The sequence below is a fragment of the Hemicordylus capensis genome, chromosome 3 (genome assembly GCF_027244095.1).
Source record: "Hemicordylus capensis ecotype Gifberg chromosome 3, rHemCap1.1.pri, whole genome shotgun sequence".
Lineage (NCBI taxonomy): Eukaryota > Metazoa > Chordata > Lepidosauria > Squamata > Cordylidae > Hemicordylus > Hemicordylus capensis.
In genome coordinates, this window is record NC_069659.1 from 240642772 (window position 1) to 240670081 (window position 27310).

General features: G+C 43.8%; 1 protein-coding gene across 1 annotated transcript; it reads right to left on the reverse strand.

Moving 5' to 3' along the window:
• Nucleotides 1-780: 780 nt before the first annotated feature.
• Nucleotides 781-6966, reverse strand: DKK1 (dickkopf WNT signaling pathway inhibitor 1). Its single transcript, XM_053304320.1, has 4 exons — nucleotides 6468-6966; nucleotides 3249-3414; nucleotides 1865-1999; nucleotides 781-1432 (listed from the first exon to the last, which is right to left on the reverse strand). Exons 1-4 carry the CDS (start codon nucleotides 6723-6725, stop codon nucleotides 1173-1175), a joined length of 819 nt encoding a protein of 272 aa, XP_053160295.1. The 5' UTR covers nucleotides 6726-6966; the 3' UTR covers nucleotides 781-1172.
• Between the last annotated feature and the right edge of the window lie 20344 nt (nucleotides 6967-27310).

Consider the following 27310-nt stretch of genomic DNA (forward strand, 5'->3'; position numbering starts at 1 on the left):
TAGCTTTCTTTGTCTCATGCACAGAAGCTTGCAATTAAGTCATTGATATACATTAAAAACTTGAGTGTTTAGGAGCAAGTTAATATGCAAGCCTAACACTAGGCCAACCAAAAGATGCTTCCAGAATATTGTCCAACACAAGATTCTGTATACTAGGACCAAATTCTGCATATTTGTGCAATACAGTATGCATTCAACATTAATTCAGGCACACTAGTACTACAAATATTCATACAAGCATTTAGCATCCTAGAATGCCAATTGCTTCAGATTTCAGCCCAACTAGCATTTTACATGAAGCTATGTTTTTGTTTTTTTAAAAAAAGAGCACCGCAATACTTCGCAGATGTCACAGCTGAACATCCAGATGTAACTTCCTGCAGTTCAGAGATGCATGCTTATAGCAGTTCACATCTGATGGGAGGGGTGGGAGAGATGGAGACAGAGGAACCTTGCTTGCTGGAAGCTCTGTATGTACTCATAGGAACCACACAGCCCTTGATGGTCTTGTTCAGAATTGCTGTCAGTCTGGTAGACTTTTAGGAACTCATGGGACAACACCCTGGGGTACAGACTACAGATGGGAACACCATGTGCAGTCCTTACAATTATAGTCAGGCACACCCCCAGTTAAAGCTTTCAAGCTCTTCCCTAGTGTTTGTTTGAAACAAGCATGTTATCCTTTTAGATCTTTTCTAACCTGCAGTTCATATGCAGTACTGCTCCAGCTGTTCCCACTCAAGTAGATCCATAAGAACAGAAGCATCAGTAAATACCAACTATACTTAAAAGCTATTTATTTCACTTGGCAGACAGACAAGTCTTGGATTCAATATAATAAGAACCAGTGTGTACAAAACATGTCCCAATAGACTAGATCATAGAATAGATCATGCAGCACTGTAGGAAGAGTTAAAATCCCAGATCATGTACAGCTAAGTGCCACACCCAAGAATTTACAGACACAGTAATTTACTGTAATTAGTCACTTGAAAAATAGTTCCCTAAAGAAACATGCCTCATACTCCAGCTTCAGAAAATGGAGGTTTGCCAGAGTACTTTAGTGTAAACTCTGAGAATGTGTCAGTCCTTAGAGGTGATCTTCCATAGAAAAGAAGTCTTGCATCTCATTACAAAGTCTCAAGTCCATCAGGATTAGCAAAGACTAGCAGCTAGTGTCTCTGGCAGGTATGTAGTCTGGAAGAGTTAGCCGAGTTGCTTAGTGTGTGGTCTCTTTGTAGGCGACAAGCCAACCCATCCCCACAGTAGCATCGCTGGAAGATCTCCAAGCCATGAGAACCTTTTTTGCGGTGTTTTGTGCACACTTGGCCTTCCTTAAGGACAGGTTTGCAGATCTTAGACCAGAAGTGACGGGCACAACACAATCCTGTGGCACAGTCTGAGGACCGTAGGCATATAGCACCTTCTTGGCCTTGGAAAAGAGGATGGAAAAGTTTAGAAGACGGCAAGAGCAAGTGTGTATTCTGTTTCATTTTTCTGTAAGCAACACAACTGAAGGGAATACAGAGCAAGTAAATAGCTTCCAAACTGTGCTTTGGGAACTTTGGGGTTCCTGAGGAGCTTAAAGGGTGAACAGAAGGTTACAGTTAGAGTAGTATGTATTCTAGAACATGTCCTAGAATCCTCTGCAGTATGAAGGGGTTTTTTGACAGAAGTTCACACAACAAACAGGACATTGGGAAGCTATTTGACAAGCAGTACATGTAAACATTGAATGCCTATATGGAGATTCATACTCTACCCACCCCAGAGTTGATACTCAATATGTACCACACTGGAGATTGCTTGCAATAGCATTCCTCTACCACTCCATTTTATGGTTATTCACTGCAAGTATCCATACCTTTCAGATGGTGCAGCCGGGATGAAGACGTCGTCTTTTTCAGGTGAGGGTCCAAGGTGCCATGGTCAAAGCTCTCTACAATAGTTTCTTCAATCTCCCCAGGATTGAAATTATGGTCCAATGGTACACAAATTCCTAGCAAAGACAAAGTCAATCTTTAGTACACTGGAGCACCTAAATCCATGGACATCCAAAAGATTAAGTGAAGGTAAGGAGTTCTGATGAAATCTGTATGGTATCCAGTGGGCACACTTGATGACAGTGGTAGGTTACCTTTTAATTATATAAAAAGCTAAAAAAGAATAGGAGGCATACACCAACTCCTCCACAACATCTATACTGCCCGGGGTGGGGGGGAGTTGCTTGCCTCCTATACTGCAATTTCAACAAATATTTCCATCAGCAGCCAATAATGTTGCCTCAACCAGAGTGGACCATTTGGATCACCACTGTAGCCCTTTCCCCTAACACCTGAGCATTCAAAGTTCATCTGAATGAGAAAGTTCAAAAGAAACTAGCTGCCAGCTGTCTCCTTAGAAGCCTTTCAAAGCTTCTGGGTCTCTGCAGGGGTGCAGACAGAGGGCAAGCTTGAGGAGCTACTTCTCTATTTGGGGGCAGGGGGAGAGGAAAGACTTTCAGCAGGGGGGAAATACATTTTGAGGTTGGAAATATGAATCATTAGGTTTGCTAGGGGGAGTTCAGTAAAATGAAGACGGATCTCAAATGCTTGGGGTGGGGGCGGGGAGGCAGGATCTGCACTCCCTGGATTTTTTTGGAACAATAGCCTGCCTTGCAGTTTTTGCTCACTACCCTGTTTATTACAACTCGACAGAGACACCACGCTTTAATTCAAGTATCTCCAGAGGTGCACCTAGCCTAGATAATTTTGGAGCCTGGACCCAAAGGCCTTTGGAGGCCCCCGCCTTCCCCAGCAAGTTAAGAATCATCAAATCATACCACCCAGGACAATCTAAAGAGGATTTGGGGGGCCCAGGGGCTGTGGAGGCCCTAGACTTCAGGCCTGAACTCTAGGGGTAAGAGTGTTGGCCGACACACCCCACCTTGCTCTTGCCCAAGCTCCTGCAGCCTTAACAGTGTGGCTTGCCCCATCAGGCAGAACGAATGCAATGCCCCCCAGTATGCCACAAGAGCCCCGTCAGAAATAGGGCTTGGAGGAAAAGGGCAAGAGAAGGCGAGCAAGCGTGAACATCACAGCTATCCCACAGCACAGCAATAGATTCCTGCCACTGCTTCAGGTGGCTTGGGAGTTGCCTTTCTGAGGCACACGCCCCACACTCTCTTGGGCTGTCGTCGCTGCCACCACTCGTTTCCTGCCAGCTTCTCTCAGCCCCAGTCAAGGCCCGCCTCCAAAGCAGACACTCACCATTACTGCAGTAATTGCCTGGACAGCACATGGCGTCGCGGAGGCAGCGCTTGCGGCGTCTGCGGCAGGCGAGACAAACTTGGCCTCCGGGGATGCCCGCTCCCTGAGCTGGGGCGGAGCAGAACTCGTCGGCATTGCAGTCCTCATCCCCGGTGCACGCAAAAGGCTACGGGGGGGGGGGGAGAAGAAGAGCGCAAGTGAGAAGGCGCCGCGGAGAAGATAGGCAATGCGGAATAGCCCAAGTGCACATACCCAGGGCCGGCTCTAGGGGATCTAGCGCCCAGATGCAACATTCTGTTGAGCGCCCCCCTGTCAGCCCAGCCTTCCTTCCAACCCAGCAAATTAGAAATGCCACACACACAATACGATATACGTGTTGTATTATACAATTTAGAACACACTTCATGCGTGTTGGAAGCTTCAGGCGTCTTTAGCCTCGCAACAGTTTTGTTGGGCTACATACAACCACCTTCACAAAATTCTTACTCCCCTCCATCTCATCATTGAAACACACAGGCTTTTTTCTTTGTGCCAATTAGTCTCAATTTTGTGCATACATTCATGATTAGGCAGGCAAGACACTCAAGTAGTCCTTGCTCCTTATTTCCAGCATTTAAAAATAGTCCCTACCTATGCCTGTAAGTTTGACTCAATTAACTCATAATAATCATATAGAAAATTAAATTGAACATTATACTGCTTTAAGGAATTAAAACGTACTGGATTTTTGCCCTGGATTCTACAGGCACTGCATGTTTTGCGTTCAATACACTGCCATCCCTAAGGCCTTCACATTTGCTGTCAACTCCAGAAAAATTTAACACATAATGAATGTCCTACAAAAAAGCAATATTTATAGATGAGGTTTATTTCATGCTCCAGAAAACCAGAAGCTCTCTAACATTACATAGTAGAGCAGCATCAGTGCTGACTAGTCTCAGAGTTCACTTTTCTTCCCTCTCAGTGACATTAGGAGCACTGTTCCCTCTAACAGGGATTCCCAGATGTTGTCCACTACAACTCCCAGCATTCTCAGCTGCACTTGCATTTGGCTGGGGATTCTGGGAGCTATAGTCAACAACATCTGGGAATCTGTTAGATGGGAACACTGTGGGTGGCTATGTAGTTATAGGTTTTTAATTTATTAGGCCACTGGAAGAGTGCTGTGCTGGGACTGGATATGGACAGTTGCTCTCCCTTTGTTTAAGACCACTTTAAAAGGATACACCACTTTAAGAGGTGCCTCTTCGCTCAGGTTCACAGTTAGCAGCCTTAAACTAGAAGTGTGCAAGTTTTCCACCTCAGGGGGTGGAACCCTGTTCCACCTTAAGGCTGAATGCAGAAAGAGGAGCTCTGATAAATTCTGCTGCTCCTAAAGGTTATGGAGTCTCCTCTCCTACACATGGGGTGTGTGTGTCTTAAGCTGCCAGTCTAGAGGCAATGGTGGGGGGAGAAGAAGGAGGAGGGATTCCTTCAGTCCAGAAACAAACTTTGCAGGGCTGGCACAGCTTTCCAGATGGGGAAGAGCTGTTCCTTTCAACAAGCCACAAGGGAGGGGCTGCCCATGACCCTCAGCCCCAATTAAGAAAACAAGGAGGGGGTTATCTGAGCAGATCACCTTATTGGTCTGCAAACACAGAGGAATAATAGCTTGGATTTCCTGCATTCATCTCAGCAGACTGTAAGGTTTCTAGATCAATCCTTGCTGGTTTTGAGGGGTTAACTCTTTGCCTTCCAGATTCCACTTAGCACCCCCAGTGAGTTTCTTTCTAAAGTGAGCCCCAAACCTTTTTCTTTCTTTCCTGAATTACAAATAGGACTGAGTGGACCAGAGGAGAGTGAGAGTCAGAGTCTCTCTCTCTCTCTCTCTCTCTCTCTCTCTCTCTCACACACACACACACACACACAGCTGCAGAAGCTCTATCATTCACACTACTCTAGGAGTAATTGACTACTGACCATGGGTTTTCCTTTGGAATTATTTTCACAAAGAGAAAGCGGGTGGGGAACAAAATTCTGAATGTTTAAATTAAAAGGTTCTCAGGAATTCTGTACTTTGAGAAATCTGAAGCTATTAGCAATTTTGGCACACAACTGTGGATGTTTGATTCCAATGTGTGCAGAATATATTGGATCCCAGCAGCCATCACATTAAAAGGGCCATTTGACAATATTAAGAATATATGTTCAACCTCTTGTGCAAGCCTGACAGGAAAGCAGATGTATATTTAAAATAGTTGATGCATTGCAAATGAATGTGATTATGATGAGGTGCATTAGCAACTTCCATGAAAACAGAAGTATCCAAAAGAATCTTTCGGCAGGAGGCACAGCCTCTTTCAATCTAAATTACACTAACATGCTTAATATTAAAAGGAGAAAATGCACAAATCATTCAGTGCAACCCTAAGCATGTTTACTCAGAAGTAAGTCCCACTGAACTCAATGAGTCTTACTCTCTAGTAAGTGTGTTTAGGTTTGCAGCCTCCGTTTATCTTTGGACAGTTTCAACGGGCATCCCAATGTAAAGCTAATGAAGTTGGCAACGCAGCAGTAGTTATTTCAGTTCTAGAGAAGAGGAAAGGAGCTCACCTTAAATTTGGCAGTTCCTTGAAAAGCAATGATCACAAATTCCCTCCCAACAGCACTAGATACCAAAGGAGGATATAAGTGACCTTACCCAACAAGACCGTGATATAAGCTCCCCTCAACTGATCCACTAAACTTTGAGACTCCTCTTGCTGCGCATCTGAGTTACTTCCGGCTTTCTTTTTCCTCTTAAAGGTACAGTTCTCATTGTTTATCTTTACCCTCTCCCAGTCAGTCGGAAAACGCCGGCAACATTCGACTAGCATCTTCTTTAGCTTCCTTTCTTCCGCCCGGCATTAATAGTTGGCTGTTTTCTAATCTAAACTGCTTTTATTTCTTTTACTCTCTCTGTGTGTATGTTTTTTTAAAAAAACTTTTACAGTTTAAACAAATAAGGACCAACTCCCTGGCGATTAAGTTGTCTTTGGGACCGCTTTGCAAGCTATCTGTTCCTGTTGTTGTTCTTACTACTCCCTCCTGTGGTGCTTAACATAATAGATAACCCAATCAACACCATGGTGCCAGGAAGACTTTGCTTAAACGCCCTCTCCAGCGAGTGACACCCCGCATCAGCTGGGCAAGAGCCGTCGCTGCACCTACCCAATCCCAGCAACAGCAGCCGCCACGTACCTGTTGTGAGTCGCCGGTTGGGTGCTTGTTGCCTCCATCGTTGAGCAGCTGTTGGCTCCCCGGCGCCGCGCTGACTGGGGAGCCCGCGGACGCCACAGCGCCGCCAGGCGGCAGGTTCTTGATGGCATTAGAGCTGAGCTGCATATTAGCGCTGAGCGCGGCATTTGCCACCCCTCCAGCCCGGCTGGAGAAACAGAAGGCGGCCACCAAAACCGCAAAGAGACGACAGGCTCCTTCGGGACCACACAGCGGCATCATTTGCGCGACGAGGACGGCAGCGCTGTAATAGTCACGGGTTCTAATCCGCCACGAGCTCAAAGCAAGTCCCTCTGTGCCAAAAAGACGGTCCTGAATTCCTAGGGAGATGTATCCTCTGAAGCGAGCACCACGAATGTCTCTCCCTCGCTTCGCTGTGCTGACTTTATACTTCCCGGGGTCCTTTGGTATTCCCGCCCCTGGGGGGAGGAGAGCTGGCAAGGATGGGATTACAAAGGGCTAATAGGACGGGGAAGAAGATTATGATGCACCCCCGCAAAGCCATTCGCTCATTGGATGGACTTCCCAATTGAGGGTGGTGGGCTGGCTGGGGATTTCTCACTCGCAGTGGATGATTGAGCCTTCTTGACGCCGAAATTGGCTTGATTTAAAGACACAGGGGCGTTTCCGCAGGGGAGAGGTTCCCCGAGTTCTCTGGCGGCTTGCGAACCTACATAGACTGAGACGGATTTTATTTCCTTCAAACAGCGAGCCCAACCCTACGCGAGTTTACTTTTTAATAGCCCAAGTAAGATGCTCAGGGAATCAGGCTGCAACCCTATGCATGCCTATGAGGGACTAAGTTCAAATGATCTCTGTGGGGGTTATTTCCGAGTAAATAAGCCTCGGAGCTGGCTGAACTGAGAGAATGTAAGACCTCATGCTCCTATTTTCACTCACTCTTAGTCTGTGATCCGAAGTAGACATGTAGCTGGAATGAACTATGTTTCTGATTTGATCACAGCGTCCCTCCGCCCTGTAGTCCTATCATTCTGTTCATGTGCATACTAAGTGCCATTGAGTTCAATGGGGATTACTCCCAAAGCAGGACTGCAGTCTGAGAAAACTGGAAATAAGAGACTCAAGCCTTCGCTATGTAACATAGGTTCAACAATGTACTCTAGAGTAGTCTCAATGAAAAAACATTTCAGTGTGGTTAGTTGCCTAATGGTGTGGTTGGTTGCCTAAAAAGCAAACCATTTAGTCTTGCGTGGACTGGTGTGTTCTACAGGCTGGAACTCAGCGTCACAGCAGACTATCTGACTTCGATTTCACAACAACTCTGGTGTTCAATAGGACCAACACATTTTATCTTTTAAGATATACTTGATTGAAAGTGTGCCCTAAGCTAACGGGTTGTGAATTGTCCCCCGCTGGATGATTCAAATTCCTCCATTTCCACCTTTACCTTCCTCGAGGGAGCATAGGTACACAAAAGGACTCGCTTGGATTTCCACATCAAAAGAGGCATACCAATGGGGACGGAGCCTTCTAATTGCTCTTTGATGGGATATTTAGAGGCGAGGCGATAGACTGGCATTTGTTAATTGCAAATTAGATCGGGGATAAATTGAAGAAAAATTCAAGGCACGATTAAGATAGTGAAGTCAAGCCTCTTGCCTCGATTCCTAATCATCAAGAGAGCTTGAAAGACGATAATGAATTTTTTTCATTGCATTCAGCAGCCCTTTGATCTCTACTATGTGTTTAATCAGCCTCTCCAATAATGACGATTTCGGAAATCTTAGTAGGGAAAAAAGCTATCCCAGGCATTCTCTTCCTACTATGATTTTCGAAATTGTCAACTTTGAAGACGATGTGAGGAGAAAAAGAGCCAACTTGTCTGCTCTTATTGTTGAATTACATTTACCCTTTGTTGCAGAAACTTGCTGATACCCACTAGACTGGGAAACAGAACTGCTGATGTAGCAAGCCAGAACCGTTACTACCCACCCTGACTTCTTGCACACATATCTTGTAACAATTGATAGGAAACAAGAACTATGACTAACCACCAGATGTTAAAATCTTATCTACTCTGCCTTGTGTAACTAATCTCTGTGTGGTGTAGAAATATGTTACCTAGATGTTAGAACTTTGTCTTGCTCTGAGCATTAGCGGAGCAACACCTTTGCTACTTAAGGGCAAATAAAACTCTGATCTTAAGACCACTCGACTGGGCTGATTATTGGGCTCCGTCCACCCAGGAACGAACCAACCCTCTCCGGGGACCCTGCTCCCTTACTTCAAAGAGGTTGGCTAAACTCACAGTAAAGATCAAAGGGCTACTACTAAATGCAATGAACAAAATTCATTATCACCCTTCAAGCCCTCCCAAACCATACAGCTTGATGAGCTCATGTCCGATAAGAAGCCCTCTGAACTATAGCTTCTTTGGGGGCCTAGAGCTGCTGCTAATTGTTCATAGCCTTGTGCCTAGATCTTATAATAAGGTTAAGTTGGCCCAAGAATTAAAAGAAGAACAGGTATAATTGGCACTAACCATGCTATTCACAAACCATTTCTGGTTCATAAACCGGTCCTTCAGAATGATGATGGTGTGCCTATATACCACAGAACCAATATATCACAATGTCTTTTATTACAACTTTTCTCCTTATCACTGGATATGAACTCTGCCAGTTAGAAATCCATGCTGTGTTTTTGATTAAGAAAACAACCTTCATTTGGTTAAGAACATAAGAACAGCCCTGCTGGATCAGGCTCAAGGCCTATCTAGTCCAGCATCATGTTTTCCACAATCCTATTGACAATAAATATAGATATACTGAGACAGTTCACCACATGTAATACATCTCATGTGATATATGCATAGTGTGTCCTTGTAAATTATTTTACATAGGCAAGACTTCTAGAAACCTTAAGAAATGGACTGGGGAACACAAATGCAACATCCAGAATCAACACAAAGGAGAAACATTAGTTGAACATTTTCTAAAACTTAACCACAAACGTACAGAATGTATCTCTTGGGCAATAAGATACAGCAGGTGGAGAATCAGAATGAGGAGCTGCTGCTGGGAAAGGAGATGCCGTGGATTTTGAGATTGAGGACCATTGCACCCAAGGGGTTAAATGAAGATTCAGACTACATCTCCCTTTTAAAATAATCAAGATAACAAGACACTCCTGAGATTCCTTCTGATTAGTCACTCATTCAATCAGAGCATTCTAGAACAGCACATTAACGACAGGTGTCTGTTTTAAAACAAGTCTTAGAAGTTGCTTTTGAAAGAAAGTTATAAATAACCTTGGTGGTGCAGGGTAATAACTCTACAAAAACAACTGTTGTGGTTAATTTTATCTACCCAAGATATGGGTATCTTTTAATTTTTTTCCTTCCATTGTTCTTTAGAAAGAGGTCTTTAGCAAGAGGGTTTTTTTAATCAGAAGTTTCCATGCTTGTTAATTATTTTTTTTAACTGATAACAAAAAAAACCCTAGTTCAATGACTCATATTAGATGGTTGTTTTCACTGAAATATATAGTTAACTCTTTATATGGCTTATACAATAGATTGTGTTTGGCTCAGTTCACATAATGCTGTGTTTATATGTTGATAGCTTTAGTTATACTTTATATTATATATACAGATTTCTTATAGTGATTTGCATATTGTTTTGTAGAATTGCTTCTGAAAAGCAGCACTGCTTTGAAACATGTAAGATAACACTGCACTAATTTTATGAAAGTGTACCAACAAAAACATATTGAGCCAGTTTATCAGCTCCTTTTGGAGTTCTCCCCCCCTGCCCCGCCCACTTTTACCTGTGTCATTCACAGGTTCTGTGTCATCTTTCTCTCCACCTTCTCTTGCTTTAGATCCCCCCACCCTTTTCATCTCAGAAGAAATTGTAGCTCTGAAAAAAGAATCTATGCTGTGTCTTCTACAGAGCCTAAGTGATAGGGAGTACCCTAGTCAGGTGATGCAGATGACCTTGCATAAGACTTATTACAAATAAAAGGAGTTGCTACAAATAAAAGGAGTTACTCGTCAATAAAAAATATCAGTAAAAAGGGGTGTCATTTTGAATAACTGATAAGTGACTATAAGAGCATGATATATTGCTATTAGCATTTTGGATATTATAGTGGGCTGTGCCTGTCTTTCCATTATTGTTCTACCAAGCAAGTGAGGGATAGGTTGGTATCCTTGCATTTTGCTAAATATGATTCTATACATTTTCCAGCCTTGCACAAACATTTAAAATGTCACAAGTTGTGCATGTAGCCCACAAGCATTTCAGGCAAAAGTTTTTATAAATTGACAGGATGTAAGAAGTTAAACACTTCCAAAATGTTCCAGCCAAAAATGTGAAATAAATGATAATTAGTAGATACAATATACTGCATGTTAGCAAAACACTGCAGCCACTTACAGTCCACATTTTAAACAGCAGAATTAAAAATTCAGTGCTTAGATGGTCATCTGGTCCAGCATGTTGGACCAAAGGAAAAAGGCAAATCTATTATTTTAGATAGTCGGCATTGGAACAAATATGGGTTTACATTCATATAATAGGACTGATCACTAATATAACAATATAAAGGGGGGGGGATTATCTGTCCACTCTCCCTACTCCACGCATAACTTTAGACATCCCTATCATGACTCCCTATAGTCAGCTCTTTTCCAAACTAAAAAGCTCCACATGCTGTAGCCTTTCCTTATAAGGAATGTGCTCAAGGCTCCTGATCACCTTGGTTGCCTTCTTCTGCACTTTTTATAGTTATACAATGTCCTTCTTAACATACAGTGACCAAAACTTTGTGCAGTACTCCAAATATGGCTGCACCATAAATTTGTACAAGGGTACAAATTATTAGCATTTTTAGCCTACTTTCCAGTAGGCTTTTGAGATCACCGGGCATTCCATGTGCATGTGTTCAGGTGTGTCAGTCCATGTGTCCCCCCACTCTCTGCCCATCAACTTCGCAACGCCTAGACCAATATGAACCAAATCGGGTACAGTTGTAGGGATATGTCAACAGCATAGTTTGTAATGATGTCATCCATCCCTATCCAAGATGACAGCCATGTAAAGTTTTGAGACACAATTGGCCTAACTTGTCAACAATTTAACTGATTTGAACCAAATTTGCTACAGCTGTAGGGACACATAGGGATGCCCTGACAGTGTGTGTGATGATCTCATCCACTCCAATTCAAGATGGCAGCCGTGTGAACATTGAAGCACAAGTGGGCTCATGTATGGACTGCCTAACCCATTTGAATCAAATTGGGTACAGTTGCACAGAGAGAGAGAGGGAGAGGGAGAACGAACTTGTCCTGTGCCCATACATGAGGTCCCCAAAATACAGGCACAACAACAAACTAGCCAAGGTATTTGAATTGCATTATATATATACTGCTAGACTTGAGATTATGTAGGGGGGAAGCATAGTATATCTCTGTGTGTGTGCTCTGCAAAAGGGTTAGTGGGTTTAGGGTTAAATTTTGCCATGGCCTCAGAATGCAGCAGTTGGGGGTGGGAGGTAAATGGGTGCAGGGAGGAGGCTAGAGTCTGTGCATTCCTGCCCAGTCAGAGCCTGTAGGCTGCTGGGCAGAGAATATTAATACTGATATATTATGGGCACAGAGGACTGGAGGACAGGCTTCTGTTTTAAAAAAATGCCCCCCCCCCCATCTTTGGAATGGGAAAAAGGACAGAATTGTTTTTTAAAACCACGAGGCTACACTACCCTTACCACCAATTATCAGTACTAGCTAATGGGGATCCCTCCCACAGACAGAAACTCTGTTTAAACTTCTTCTAAACTAAACAACACACAACTTTTTAAATTCAATTGCAACCCCAAACCTCCCTATTGGATTTCAATTGGATTCAATTGACTTTCAATTTTATTCTTGTCACAAATCAAATAAGTAAATGTATATCTTTAATAATCTATGAAGGTTAACCAATATTTGTTTCCTCCTGATGCACTGATCTTCAAGGGGCCACAAATATCACTGTATCAGCTCAAGAGGATGCTGTGTCTATCTTCCTCTGCATTGAAGAAAGGTAGATTTAGTTCCCTTCATCCTTATGCAGCATGTATACTTGGATGCTACCTTACAGTGACTTACAATTAGGCCTCTGGCTAGGTCAGGGCAGCTCAGCTTTGGCCCTCCTGTGGATGATGGCCTACAACTCCCATAATGCCTGGCTATTGGCCACTGTAGCTGGAAGAGAGCTGGTCTTGTGGTAGCAAGCATGACTTGTCCCCTTAGCTAAGCAGGGGCTGCCCTGGTTACATATGAAAGGGAGACTAGAAGTGTGAGCACTGTCAGATATTCCCCTTAGGGGATGGAGCCACTCTGTGAAGAGCATCTAGGTTCCAAGTTCCTTCTTTGGCATCTCCAAGATAGGGCTGAGAGAGATTACTGCCTGCAACCTTGGTGAAGCCGTTGCCAGTCTGTGTAGACAATACTGAGCAAGATGGACCTATCGTCTGACTTTGTATATGGCAACTTCCTATGTTCCTATGAGATTATGGGAGTTGTAGTCCAAAAACAGCTGGAGGCTGTTGAGCAGGTCTGGGCTAGATTCTCCTCTAGTTGAAGTGATGCATTGGGATCTCTGTGTCCCATTCTTCTATGCCATGAATTTAAACCTTTTTAATGTGAGGATTGCTTTGCATTTTTGGCACCTTCATTTATACATTCCACTTCAAATAGGCCACTCACTTGCAATGTCCTTTTCATAAGTAGCTCACCTTTTTCTATGATAAAACTTTTTTTCTTTGAATCTTATATCATAACCTTTCTCTGTAGCATATTTAAACAACATCAGGCTGGACTCAAGTGTGGGTACAAACAATGCATCCTCAACAGTCAGTTTCACTGTTTCTCCTTTTTGCAGTTTGCAGTGTAACCTTGCAGAATCTCTATCTTCAGACAAACATCTGCTTCCAATCTGCTAGAAAAATTGTAATCTTATAATTGTTGTCTAACTTAGTAAATCTTTCTCTTTCCTTAATCAAATTGCTGGTTGTGCCTGAATCAATACAAATTCCAGCATTACATTTTGTAGAACTAGCTCTTAAATTCTCTTCTGTATTCTCGTCTGTATTCTGTTTTGTTTGCCAGACTTATTCTCTCCTTGCTTCCATGCATTTTTATTTGTTTGCTTAGGTGATTCACTACTCTTGAAATGTGGTTTCACATCTTTTTCAGAAGAGTTCTTTGTTCTGAGGACATTGAGCCTTCATATGTCTGGGACTCCCACAGACAAACACCTTTTTGTTTTTTTGATAAATTTTAAAAGCATATTCTCCACTTTCTCTTAGTTCCTGTCTATTGCCTCTGTGCAAACTGAAGTCTTCCAAGCAGTTTACTACAAACTCCAAACACAAATAATCTTTGTCTTACATTTAAAATAGGTTTGAAATGCTCAGGAAGACTATTCAATAACAATTCAATCTGAACTATATTAGGCAACATTTTCCCTGTGTTTGCAGTTGTTGTGAATTCTCCAACATCAGATTTCCATGCTTAGACAGATCCTCTCCCTCCTTTAGTTTCTTATTACACATCTTTATAACTTGATTTGTCTTGGAGACAGCTGACTTTATTTCATTCAATTTCTTCAGAGTCTCCCACATATCATTTGCATGGTTGGTTTGTCAAATGCACCAATCCAGGGTCACTCTGATAAACAAACAAATTATCCCGGTGGCTTTATCACCTGCACTGTCCCAGGCTTGTCTGTCTTCTCCTTCTCTGACAAGGCACTGTGTGTGTGTAAGACTCTGCTGATTCCATGGCTTTTTAGGAGCATCTCCGTTTTTAAGGACCACAGTTCAAAATCTGGACCTTGTAACTCTCCATCTTTGAGAGAACCTTGTTTTCTTAAGTTTGATTTACTTTCTTCACCAGTGCTGAGCGGTGTGAGGGGAAACATTAAAGTCCTCCTTACACAGCAGAGTATGCTCTGGTGGTAAGGAAGTTCAGCCCAAGAGATTATCTGGAGACAGTAGGTTGAGTTCAAAAACAAATATTTATTAAACTAAAACCTCACATGCAAGTGGACCTTGTCACATGTGATCCCAACAATAGTGGCTTTGCATATCTGCAGTCAGGCAATGGAGACTCAACCTCAATATAAAATAAAGGTAAAGTGTGCCATCAAGTCGATTTTGACTCCTGTTGTCCACATAGCCCTGTGGTTTTCTTTGGTAGAATACAGGAGGGGTTTAGCATTGTCTCCTTCTGTGTAGTATGAGATGATGCCTTTCAGCATCTTCCTATATCGCTACTGCCTAATACAGGTATTTCCCATGTCGGGGAAACATACCAGCAGGGATTCAAACCGGCAACCTTCTGCTTGTTAGTCAAGCATTTTCCCACTATACCACTTAAGGTGACCAACCTCAATATATGTCATTTTAAAGATGATTTTTAAATGTGTATCCATGGTTCCTAGGTGGATGGAAATGACCTCAGAGTTGACTTCCAGCCACCATGTCACTGAGCAGAACTCCCCCCCTTTTTTTCTTTTTGTGTGTGTGGGAAAATGGCAGAGTTGAAGCTTTTGAGGGACATTGCCGGAGACCTGCACAACATGGCACGGTGTATCATTTGTTTGTTTCTGGCCTTTAAAAACTTTTAAAAGGCTTTTTTTTCCACCTCCAGGAACCTAACCCCCAATTCCTATTGCCTCAGTGTTATCCAAGGTTGTAGCCGAGAATGGAACCCCTCCGGACAAGTCTGCCTGTTCTTGGAGACAGACATAGAATGACATTCTCAGGCACTAGCCTTCAACAACTGAACAGTTCTGACTCTTAACTGACCAAGAGAAACCTATTAACTTAATATCTCATGCCTCTAGTGATCAGAAGAGGTTACTCCAGTGCTAAGAGGAATGCTTTAGAATTCTCACTTCTAACACTTAATTGGTATTATATTCACCTAAAGGGTTCCAACACAACAACATGCTTAATAAAGAAATATCCATCTAGTTGAAATATTTGTATCTTGGTTTCAACCCATGAGTCTTCAGGGTTAGTAACAAATAGGTATCCTAAATATTTGTTTAGTCTGATCTGTGTTTTTAATATTTTTAGCTTAATATTTTAATCATGCAGTTTTTATATTCTTAATGTTTTGGTGTGAGCTGCCTTGGGATTGTTTTAATAAAAGGCGGTATACAAATGCAACAATAAAATAAATAAATAAATAAATACATTCAAATAATTGGTAACATCAATTAGCTGCTCACCGAAGGCTCCCCCAGTAATGTTCATGGTTCCTTGGTGGATGGAAATGACTTCAGAGTTGACTTCCAACCACCATTTGACTGAACACAGCCATTTCCCCCACTCCCCATCATTTGCTGTCTTCCTCCACCTCTAACGGTACTTCTTCTCCTGAAATAGCCATCAGGAAAACCAGACAGCAGCTGAGTTAGAGAACAGGCATCTCCTCCTTTGGGCAGCTCCTGGCTCTTCTCTGCAGCTGTGGCAGAAATGGGGATGAGAAGACTACAGTCAGGCTTCAGTCTTAAGCCCAGCCTAGGTGCTCTTGCTGTTGTTCCTTAAAGCTGTGGCAGACCTGCTCTAATTAGCCTTTCTTGAAATGACCACAAAGAAAATGTATTAGTTGTTGAGCCAGGTCTCACGATCAGTGAGACCCGGTTCAGCAGGGTGCATGGCTAAGCCTGCTCTCCCTGCACATGAGTGATGGAGCCGGTGGGGACTGGCTCCGTGATGGAGCCGGTGGGGACTGGGGGGATCGGGGGCCAATTGGCCCCCAGAAGCTCCAGCATGCCCTGCGCGAGTGCACAGGGCATGCTGGCGAGACCCCCTGAGCCGGGAGGTGGCTTTTCGCCTCCCCTCCAGGGGTCTCCTTGTGAGTAGGCACAGCGCAAAGCTGCACCATGGCTACTCACTATCTTCAAAACCAGGTTTGCGGAGCACTCGCTCCACAACCCTGGCTTTAGGGCAGGGGTTCTTGAGCGGGTTACCCGCTCTAGAACCACCGGGCTTGCAGCCGAGCCCAGTGGTTCTCATGATTGCAGAAAATCGGGCTAGCAGAGGCTAGCCCAATTTTTTGCGATGGTGAGAATAGCCCCATAGTAGGGGTGTGCAATTCGGATTTTTGGTGTTTCGATTCTGATCCGAACCAAAACACCCCTGTTCTGTTTTGTATCTGACTATGGCCCATCCGAATCACCCCTGATTCGATTCTGATCCGAATTACTCTGAATACGAATAGATTCAGATTAAAAACCAGGTCCCAGGGGCAAAATAGTGGGGTGGGGTGGGGTGGTAGTGCCCAATGGGTGGAGGCTACCATCCAAATTTCAGGGGGATTGGGCAAAGGGCTGATTTTTGGTGAATTTTTGAAGTTTTAGTGTCTTTGGGGCAGATCGGGGGCATAAAGTGGGATCTGGGCCAAAAGAGTGGGGTGGGGTGGTAGTGCCTTATGGGTGGAGGCTACCACCCCAATTGCAGAGTGATTGGGCAGAGGGCTGATTTTTGGTAAATTTCTGAAGTTTACGCGTTTTTAAGGTTTTCCCCCATTAGGTATAATGGAGGGTGTAGCGCTTCACATCGGGGGGAAAGGGGTGGCCTAGAGCGGTGTGGGGTTGGTGGTAGTGCCGGGTAGGGGCAAGGAAGCTACCTGAACTTTTTCAAAGGATTTGGGCAGAGGGCTGATTTTTGGTTAATTGTTGAAGTTTACGCGTCTTTAAGGTTTTTCCTCATAAGGTAAGTTATGGAGCTTTCAGCAGCCCCATAAGTGCACTTGGGGGGTGCTAGGGTGGCCCAGAGCGAGTGGTGGTGTAGTGCACATAGGGTGCCAACCACCCCCATGGGTTTCTAACCCATGGGGTACAGGGTTCTGTTGTTTCTGAGGTATTCTGAGTGTGGATTCTATGATAACAAATGAGATTTTCAATGAGACACCATGAATCCACTCTAATTTGCTATCATAGAATCCACACTCAGAATACCTCAGAAACAACAGAAACCTGTACCCCATGGGTTAGAAACCCATGGGGGTGGTTGGCACCCTATGTGCACTACACCACCACTCGCTCTGGGCCACCCCAGCACCCCCCAAGTGCACTTATGGGGCTGCTGAAAGCTCCATAAATTACCTTATGAGGGAAAACCTTAAAGACGCGTAAACTTCAACAATTCACCAAAAACCAGCCCTCTGCCCAAATCCTTTGAAAAAGTTCAGGTAGCTTCCTTGCCCCTACCCGGCACTACCACCAAGCCCACACTGCTCTAGGCCACCCCTTTCCCGCTGACGTGAAGCGACACACCCTCCATTATACCTAATGGGGGGAAACCTTAAAGACGCATAAACTTCAGAAATTCACCAAAAATCAGCCCTCTGCCCAATCACTCTGCAATTGGGGTGGTAGCCTCCACCCATTAGGCACTACCACCCCACCCCACTCTTTTGGCCCAGATCCCACTTTATGCCCCCAATCTGCCCCCAAAACACTAAAACTTCAAAAATTCACCAAAAATCAGCCCTTTGCCCAATCCCTCTGCAATTGGGGTGATAGCCTCCACCCATTAGGCACTACCACCCACCCCACTGTGATCCTAAAATTTGCCCCTGGGATCCTAAATTCAAGCAGACGCCACATCAGACCTTTTTGCATTGAAGTCAATTGGAGGCAAAAAGGCGGGAAATTCAAATAGACGTCATTGCTCAAAATGGAGGGGGGGGGAAGAAGGCCACAAAATGGAGGTCTGAAACATCTGAATATTTTGGATCCGAAACAGGGGTGATTCATTTCGGATCTGAAATTATTCGGGGCTCTTTGGGGGTGATTCGGTTCAGATCCGAATCACCCGAAATTCGTTCTGTACCCGAAACGTTTCACACATCCCTACCCCATAGTGAAAAACTCGCAGAAATTTGTGTCACAACATTGCTATTGGATGCTGGAAAACATTTATAATCCCATACATCAAGAGAAAGGGGAATTGGAATTGGTAGTTCCAATTCTACTTCATTGGAACTGCAAATCAGACTGGAATTCCAATAAAAACTTTTAAAAAACCTTGCAATAAATTGGGACCTTGAACTCAAGTGTTTGTTTCACTTTTTCCCCTGGAGTTCAAGTGGGAGTTGAAACCTTTTGCAGGGCAATCTTGAGCATATCGATTCAGAAGTAATTGCTCCCTGGGGACTTCTACCTCAGTGTGTTTAGGACTATTGCTTTAGAAGTATGTTCTGCATTTAGGTATTATGTCAAGCAGGGGTCTTGACACTTTTGCACCTAAGGGACCCACGATCCTCAATCTTTACCTACAGACCCCCACCCCATTTACAGTACACATTTTCACAAGGCTCCAGTACAGATGGAGGATAAGAACCCAGGATAGTTACTTTCAAGAACTTGATTCTGGTTCATCAGACAGCAAATTAAATTCAGTGCTGCAAATATTTTCCATGGACCACCTGCATCTATGCCATAGGCCCCTGGTTAAAAACTCCTAGTGTAGAATAATGTAAATATAACTTCCTAGGCAGTGGTACAATTTGTATCAACTGTATGCATCCTTATGCATTGTTCTGTTCATTACATTTCGATACCACCCCATCCAAAGGCACTGGGTAGTGCACAAGTAAAATACAAGAATAGTTTAAAATAACAGATTTAAAATACTTAGGAGAAATTTAAAAACCTAGTGACAGACCTCTCTGGATGACCTCAACCTGTGATGGGGATCAGACAGAAGAAGGCACTCTCTAGTCTAAGGTAACCCAGACCTAGCCATTTAAGGCTTTAAAGGTGATAACCAGCACTTTGTATTTTGATGGAAACATATTGACAGCCAATGCAACTGCTTGAGAACAGGCATAATATGGTCCCTCTAGATTATATTGCAATAATTTTGCAATATAAATAAAGATTTTTGGGTAACTCAGTGGCCAGCCAGGGTTATTGTAAAGCACATCACAAGGGGCTGCCTCTGGAAACTTCAGTTGATTCAGGATACAGCCACCAGGGTTCTGACTGAGGCTATACAATTGGATCATCTGGCTACAAATTTGTTTCCAGGCCCAATTCCAAAATGCTAGCTTTTGACCTTTAAAGCTCTAAAACACCTGGGAGAAGGATATCTCAAGAATTACTTCCATTACCCAAGGACTTCATTCTACTACTGAGAACCTTATCTGTGTTTCTCCACGAACCCTAACCCTAACCCTAACCCCTGCTAACTTGGCAAAGAGGCACCTTTTAATGCGGTGATTCTCTTTATTTACCAGGGGGAGAGTAACTGGCCCTATTCACCCCCAGCACAGTACTTCCAGTGACTGTTGCTGGTGATAAAAAAGAATCTTTTGTTTCTTTTTAGATTGTGAGCGCTTTGGGGACAGGGATTTATTTTGTTTATCTTATTTATTTGTTATTTCTCTGTATGAACCGCCCTGAGCCACTGGAAGGGCGGTATAGAAATCAAATAAATAAATAAATAAATAAATAAATAACCTACTTCACAGGGTTGTTGTGAGGGGAAACTTAAGTATGTAGTACACAGCTCTGGGCTCCTTGGAGGAAGAGCGGGATATAAAATGTAAATAATAATGGGAGGGGTGTTTGAGCGGGTTACCTGCTCTGGGGAAACTGGGCTCACCTGCGAGCCCAGTGGTTCCCACGATCCGTGGAAAGCGGGCTAAGCTCCTTTAGTCCACTTTCCACTGATTGTGAGAATACTCTCCTTGTCTCTTGAAATATTTACCTGTTGCATAGTGTGTTTAGCTGTTTATTTATTTATTTATGTATTTATTGTTAAATTTATATACCGCCTTTCATTAAAGCAATCCCAAAGTGGTTTACAGCAAAAAAAATTTTTAACACAAGATCGCAATAAAGACACAATTAAAATATTAAGTGGGGAAAAATATTACTGTATTAATATAATAATTAATATACTGTTGTATATTATGTGCAAAAAGGTAAGGTATAAGTTTCACTTGATCAAACAAGGTATTTCTTCCTTGCCTATATATCCAGTAGTGCTTTTATATAAGATGCCAGGCCTGAAGTCACAACCTCTGATGTTCCAGATATTTATTATTTATTCGATTTCTATACCACCCTTCAAAAAATGGCTCAGGGCGGTTCACACAGAGAAATAACAAATAAATAAGATAAACAAAATAGATCCCTGTCCCCAAAGGGCTCACAATCTAAAAAGAAACACAAGATAGACACCAGCAACAGTCACTGGAGGTACTGTGCTGGGGGTGGATAGGGCCAGTTACTCTCCCTCTGCTAAATAAAAGAGAATCACCACATTAAAAGGTGTCTCTTTGCCCAGTTAGCAGAGCTTTTTTAGAGATATTTTTAGAGATATCCCAGTTTGGTGGCTACCAAAGGTCCCATTGGGATAGCAATCCTAAATGAAACATTATTTTAATTATATTATAGACTTATGTGGACTTGACTCCTAGTTGAAGGGCTGGCTCTATTCAAATAATCACAGGTACAACACTCTACTTAATGAGGGCAGAAAGTCCCCCTAGCTGAGGAGCTTATTTAGTGGGCACTACACTCAGTCAACTCCTTCACAAGGGCTTTCCGCCCTGGGCTACCCAAAAAGTAGGTTACTACAATCTTGCATTGGATCTTCTTGTTGCTATAAAACAAAGGAAGCTTTTTGAGTGTCATCTAGCTTCTCAAGAATAGTCGGAACAAATTACCAACAGGAAAAGGGAGAGAGGGTGAGGAGAGGATGGTTTGCCAGGTTAAATGGACTGATTTGTACATCAAGGGCTCTGAAACAAAAGAGGATCTCCAACAAGAGGGAATTAAATTGCAAGCGAGAGAGTTAGAAGGTAAAGTAATTAGGAGGTATTGTCTGCTGCTTGCATAGACTAAGCTACACAATCCCCAAGAACATAATCCAGAGCCAAAGTCAGCCCACCCACCATCATAGTGCTGCAACACTACCTTAATGCATAGTGTTGTACAGACATTAAGGCTATCCTTACATTAATGTGGAACTGCACCGTATACTCAACTGTGCCAGTTAGCCATTTTTTGTTTTCCCCCAGCGTGGTGGGTTCATGGTGTAAATGGCTCACATCTTTCTTCTTTATTGAGTTCTTCTGCCCCTTAGGAGCCTGTCAGTGACTGGGTAGATCTGAACATTTGTGTTGAAAGAATTCAGAAGTGTATTAACTTATCTCCTGCACTGTATAGTACAGATGTGCAGTTTCTGCAACAATTGCCTAGTTCTAGGCAGTCTGTACCACAGAAGGGAGCCAGAGTGGTGTAGTGGTTAGAGTGCTGGACTAGGACCGGGTAGACCTGTGTTCAAATCCCCACTCAGCCATGATACTTGCTGGGTGACTCTTGGCCAGTCACTTCTATCTCAGCCTAACCTACTTCACAGGGTTGTTATGAGGAGAAACTTAACGATGTACTGGGCTCCTTGGAGGAAGAGTGGAATATAAATGTTAAAAGAGAGAGAGAGGATAAGCCCCAATATCAGCATTATTTGTACAGTTTATACAGCAACTGGTCTGTTATCAATGCAGAGGAATGGTGTGTGTGTGTGTGTGTGTGTGTGTGTGTAAACTTTTAAGGGAACTTCTGGCACTTCCATTTTGGTGCTAACAGTATTAATATGATAAAGCTCACTATGTAGAAGTCCTCTTAGTAAATACTGAAATATGGGGCTAGCTAATACTCAAATACAAGGAGTCACCTTCCCAGCAGTATTCCCTCTAACAGGGATTCCCAGGTTCTACAACTCCCAGAATCCCCAGCCGCAGTGGCTTTTGCTTGGGGATTATGGGAGTTGTAGTGCATAGCATGTGGGACTCTCTGTTAGAGGGAACAACTGCTTCCCAGGATTCTTGAATTAGATGCTTCACCCCCACTCCCAAAAAAACACCAGGGGGAAGGGGATTGGTGTTTTGCCAGCAGCCAGGCACTCTGCTTCTGGAGAGCAAGAGCCTAAAATGTTTTATCACCACAAGCTTTTATTAAGTCACAAGATTAGGTTAAAATCAGGCTTCTTCTACTTTGTGCTTTGGATTCCAGGCCATGCAGAACAGGGATTCTCGACGTTGGGCCCCCAGATGTTATTGGACTTCAACTCCCATAATCCTCAACCAAAGGCCACTGGGGCTAGGGATTATGGGAGTTGAAGACCAATCACATCTGGGGACCCAACGTTGAGAATCCCTGATGTAGAATGAGGGCTGTCAAGTTTCTTTCTGTCAAGGTTCCTGCATTAACACAGCTGCATGAGAAGCAGGAATGCAGCACAAGACTTTTTTTTTTATCAGCACAAGATGCAGTGGTGAGAAAAACAGCATTTTATATGTGACTGCCTGTCACAGGGGTGACAGGGGTGTTTAAGGCAAAAGGAAAGGGTAAACAGCTGGCAATCCTATTTAAGAAAGCAGCTACAGTGCATACTCCAATTTTTATTGGTGTTGTGTGTGAGAGAGTGAGCGAGACCACCACACCCATACTAAGTTTCAATAGTAACTTCTTGCTAGTTGGACTTTCTTCTTCTGTCTAGTATCAAGCTGTTAGAGGACTAGTCTAACAGCCCAATCTTGTGCTTGTTTATTCAAAAGAACTATATTTCCCTCTTCTCCAAATTTCATCCTCCAATACTAGAGAGCTAGATTAAATGACCCCAGCCTAGCTGTAAGTGGAGCCATACTCAGCAATTCTCCAGGTGGTTCCTAGTCCCTTCTTTATCAGTCACAGACACCAAACGCTGGATCAGCAGCCTTAATAAGGAACTAAATTTTCATGATATTCCATTCCAAGATAAGCTTGGGATGATCACCTATGATCATATACTCAATCACAAGAAGATTGCCCTCTAAGAGATGCATGGGGATTCAGCCTGGCACAAAGAGATATGTTTACATAAAATGTGTTGATATGTGATACCCTCATTACAAATAGCAACCATTATAAGCAAGGAACTGGTGTTGTATACCCCAAAATAAAGATTGGGGCATGCCAAAAATCACACAGCCAGGAATCTCTCCGCTACATGCTGCATTAGCACTGTATCAGGCTCAATGCCTTTTCTTCTTCTTCTGGTGAAGTGCACTGACAAATGTGATGCCTTCTGTCCAGAAATGTCCATAGAGAAGAATACATTGTATTTATTTATTTATTTAATAATTATATCCCGCTCTTCCTATGAGGTGCTCATACATGGCTATGTTTATCCTCACAACAACCCTGTGAGGTAGGTTAGGCTGAGAGATACATGACTGGTCCAGAGTCACCCAGTGAGTTTCATGGTTGAATGGGGATTCAAACTCAGGTTTTCCTGGTCCTAGTCCAACACTACGCTATGCTGGCTCATCATTTTGGCCCATCCCAAATCACCCACACATATTAGAAGACTTTCCTCTAAATGGCACACTAGCATTGAGTCCAGCCCAACACTTTGTTTCCTGTGAAGGAAGGAACTGCCCAATGCACTGACCTCAGTCTAGTAAAATCCCCCCCGGCTATATTAGATTGTAGCTGGGCTCCCCAGCTATAATCCAGTACAAGTAGATCGAAGGAAATTTCCTTCAGCTTAAGGGAAACATCAGACAGGAGAACATGGAATTTTGTTTTTTAAAAGTAAGACATTTCTTAGGAAGTAAATTGGTAGCAGCCCAGTCAGTTCAAGATACCAGTACTTCTGTATGTATATTATGTATTTACCTGAATCTAAGACTAGTCCCCCTCCACAACCCAGTGTGGCATACTTATTGGCAAGTACTATCCTATCTGCTCTCAGAGAAGCTCAAGTTGCTTTGAATGAGTCACTGTTCTTGAAGCACCTTCTTTGAATGTAGGTAAGTCTAAGCCACCTAATGGTGCAGTGGAGAAATGACTTGATTAGCAAGCTGGAGGTTGCCAGTTCAAATCCCCACTGGTACGTATATTGGGCAGCAGCGATATAAGAAAGATGCTAAAAGAACATAAGAACAGCCCTGCTGGATCAGGCCCAAGGCCCATCTAGTCCAGCATCCTGTTTCGCACAGTGGCCCACCAGATGCCGCTGGAAGCCACAGACAGGAGTTGAGGGCATGCCCTCTCTCCTGCCATTACTCCCCTGCAACTGGTACTCAGAGGCATCCAGCCTTTGAAGCTGGAGGTGGCCCACAGCCCTCCGACTAGTAGCCATTGATAGACCTCTCCTCCATGAAGTCATCCAAACCCCTCTTAAAGCCATCCAGGTTGTTGGCTGTCACCACATCCTGTGGCAGAGAGTTCCACAAGTGGATCATGCGTTGTGTGAAAAAGTACTTCCATTTGTTGGTCCTAGACCTCCTGGCAATCAATTTCATGGAGTGACCCCTGGTTCTAGTGTTATGTGAGAGGGAAAATAATTTCTCTCTCTCCACTTTCTCCACACCATGCATGATTTTATAGACCTCTATCATGTCTCCCCACAGTCGTCTTTTTTCTAAACTAAAAAGCCCCAGGTGTTGTAGTCTTGCCTCATAAGAAAGGTGCTCTAGGCCCCTGATCATCTTGGTTGCCCTCTTCTGTACCTTCTCCAGTTCAACAATGTCCTTTTTAAGATGTGGTGACCAGAATTGTACGCAGTACTCCAAGTGTGGTCGCACCATAGTTTTGTATAAGGGCATTATAATGTTAGCCATTTTATTTTCAATCCCCTTTCTAATGATCCCTAGCATGGAATTGGTCTTTTTAACAGCTGCCGCACATTGAGTCGACACTTTCAATGAGCTGTCCACCACGACCCCAAGATCCCTCTCCTAGTCCGTCACCGACAGCTTGGATCCCATCAGCATATACTTGAAGTTGGGGGTTTTCGTCCCAATGTGCATCACTTTACACTTGCTAACATTGAACTGCATTTGCCATTTTGTCGCCCACTCCCCCAGTTTGGAGAGATCCTTTTGGAGCTGCTCACAATCCATTTGGGATTTCACTACCCGGAAGAGTTTGGTATCATCTGCAAATTTGGCCACATCGCTGCTTGCCCTGCTTCTAGATCATTTATGAATAAATTAAAAAGCACCGGTCCCAGTACAGATCCCTGGGGGACCCCACTTCTTACTTCCCTCCATTGTGAAAATTCTCCATTTATACCTACCCTCTGTTTCCTGTCTTTCAACCAGTCAACAATCCACACATGTACTTGTCCCCTTATCCCATGACCACTAAGTTTCCTCAGGAGTCTTTGATGAGGAACTTTGTCAAAAGCTTTTTGGAAGTCCAGGTAGACTATGTCAACTGGATCACCTTGATCCACACACTCGTTGACACTCTCAAAGAAGTCCAAAAGGTTTGTGAGGCAAGATTTACCTTTGCGGAAGCCATGCTGGCTCACTCCCAGCAGGGCCTGTTCTTCTAGGTGCTTTACAATTTTATCCTTGAGGATACTTTCCATCAATTTGCCTGGAACGGATGTTAGGCTAACCGGCCTGTATAATTTCCCGGATCGCCCCTGGATCCCTTTTTGAAAATCAGTGTTACATTTGCTACTCTCCAATCCTCTGGTACAGAGCCCGATTTCAGGAATAAGTTAAATATTTTAGCAAGGAGGTCGGCAATTTCACATTTGAGTTCTTTGAGAAAGGCATAATCTCATACTGCGTGGGAGATGGCAATGGTAAACCCCTCCTGTATTCTACCAAAGACTGGTAGAATGTGGTCTGTGGTAGCCAGTAGTCGACATCGACTCAACGGCACATTTTACCTTCAAGTCTGGTCTACAAGTTCACACCTGAAGTATGAAGTGGTAAAGTCCATTCTACCAACTCAGGATTTTTCTACCTCACTCTGCTGTCTGTAGACCAATGCTAATTATGTTGTGTATTTGCACCAGGAGTAATAAGATCACTGCAGAGAGGCAGGCAGCTGCTGTGTGTCCCTAGAGAGGCTGATTGGAAGGCCAGGGCAATGAAACACCTAGAGCTATCGCAGGCAGCTTCTCCTGTAAATGGGAGGGACTTTACAGCACACCAGAAACACTGCTTTTTACAATCAATTCATTGCACACGATAAATGCTCAACTTCTCATAGTTTGGACATTTCTGGCTTACTAGCTAATGGCCTTGGGTGAAAACTGCACTGGGTGTTCTTGTGTTTTTAGTACATAAAACCTGCCTTGATTACCTTAATATAGGACTGGAAGAACAATTTGTTCCAGGAAGAGAGCTGGTCTACCCAGAGCGCTGATGGAAATTTACAACGCTGCCCACATCTCGCAACCTTGTTCACCTCTGGCCTGCTGCTGTATCCTCCTGACCAAGCCTAAAGCCAACAAACGCAGGCATGGAGGAGCGTTCTACGAAACCCTTCCACGGCAGAAAAAGGCAGCTAGGAAAGCACGAGAAAGTGGCGGTGGTTGCTATGTGAGCTCAAAAAGCAAAGCGGGGGATGGGGCAGCCAGCCCCTAGTGGCCTCGAGGCGCAAAGGCTGACTGGAAGCTGCGGTTTGTCGGTCTTCTTTGGCGCCCCGCTCTGTTATCTCGAGCCATCTCCGGGCGAGCGAACGGTGTCAAATGAAGCTTGCTCAGGCCTCTCTTTGAAGCGCGGAGATCAAACAGCCCGGGGACCCCAGGCCTTAATCAGCCGCTGAGCGCGGCTCGCCTTTCAAACACTCGCGTTAGCTCGGCTTGTCGCAGACATTGTGCTGTTCAGCACATTCAAACCCGCCCGGGCGGCCCGCAAATCCATCTGCACGGGAACGGACGCCTTTGGTTTCTTCTCGGCCAAGTGAATAGGCACCTTGGTGGGCTTGATGAAAGCGACGGCGACTTCTCGTATTGCTTTCGCAGACGGGAGGCGAAGCAGG

What these genes read in the sequence shown, in the direction of transcription:
- DKK1 (XM_053304320.1), bottom strand. Translation starts at nt 6,725, where the DNA reads ATGATGCCGCTGTGTGGTCCCGAAGGAGCCTGTCGTCTCTTTGCGGTT. An exon ending in CAACCGGCGACTCACAACAG is followed by an intron (nt 3,415 to 6,467) that starts GTACGTGGCGGC and finishes CCCCCCCCGTAG; the next exon opens with CCTTTTGCGTGCACCGGGGA. An exon ending in AGGCAATTACTGCAGTAATG is followed by an intron (nt 2,000 to 3,248) that starts GTGAGTGTCTGC and finishes TGTCTTTGCTAG; the next exon opens with GAATTTGTGTACCATTGGAC.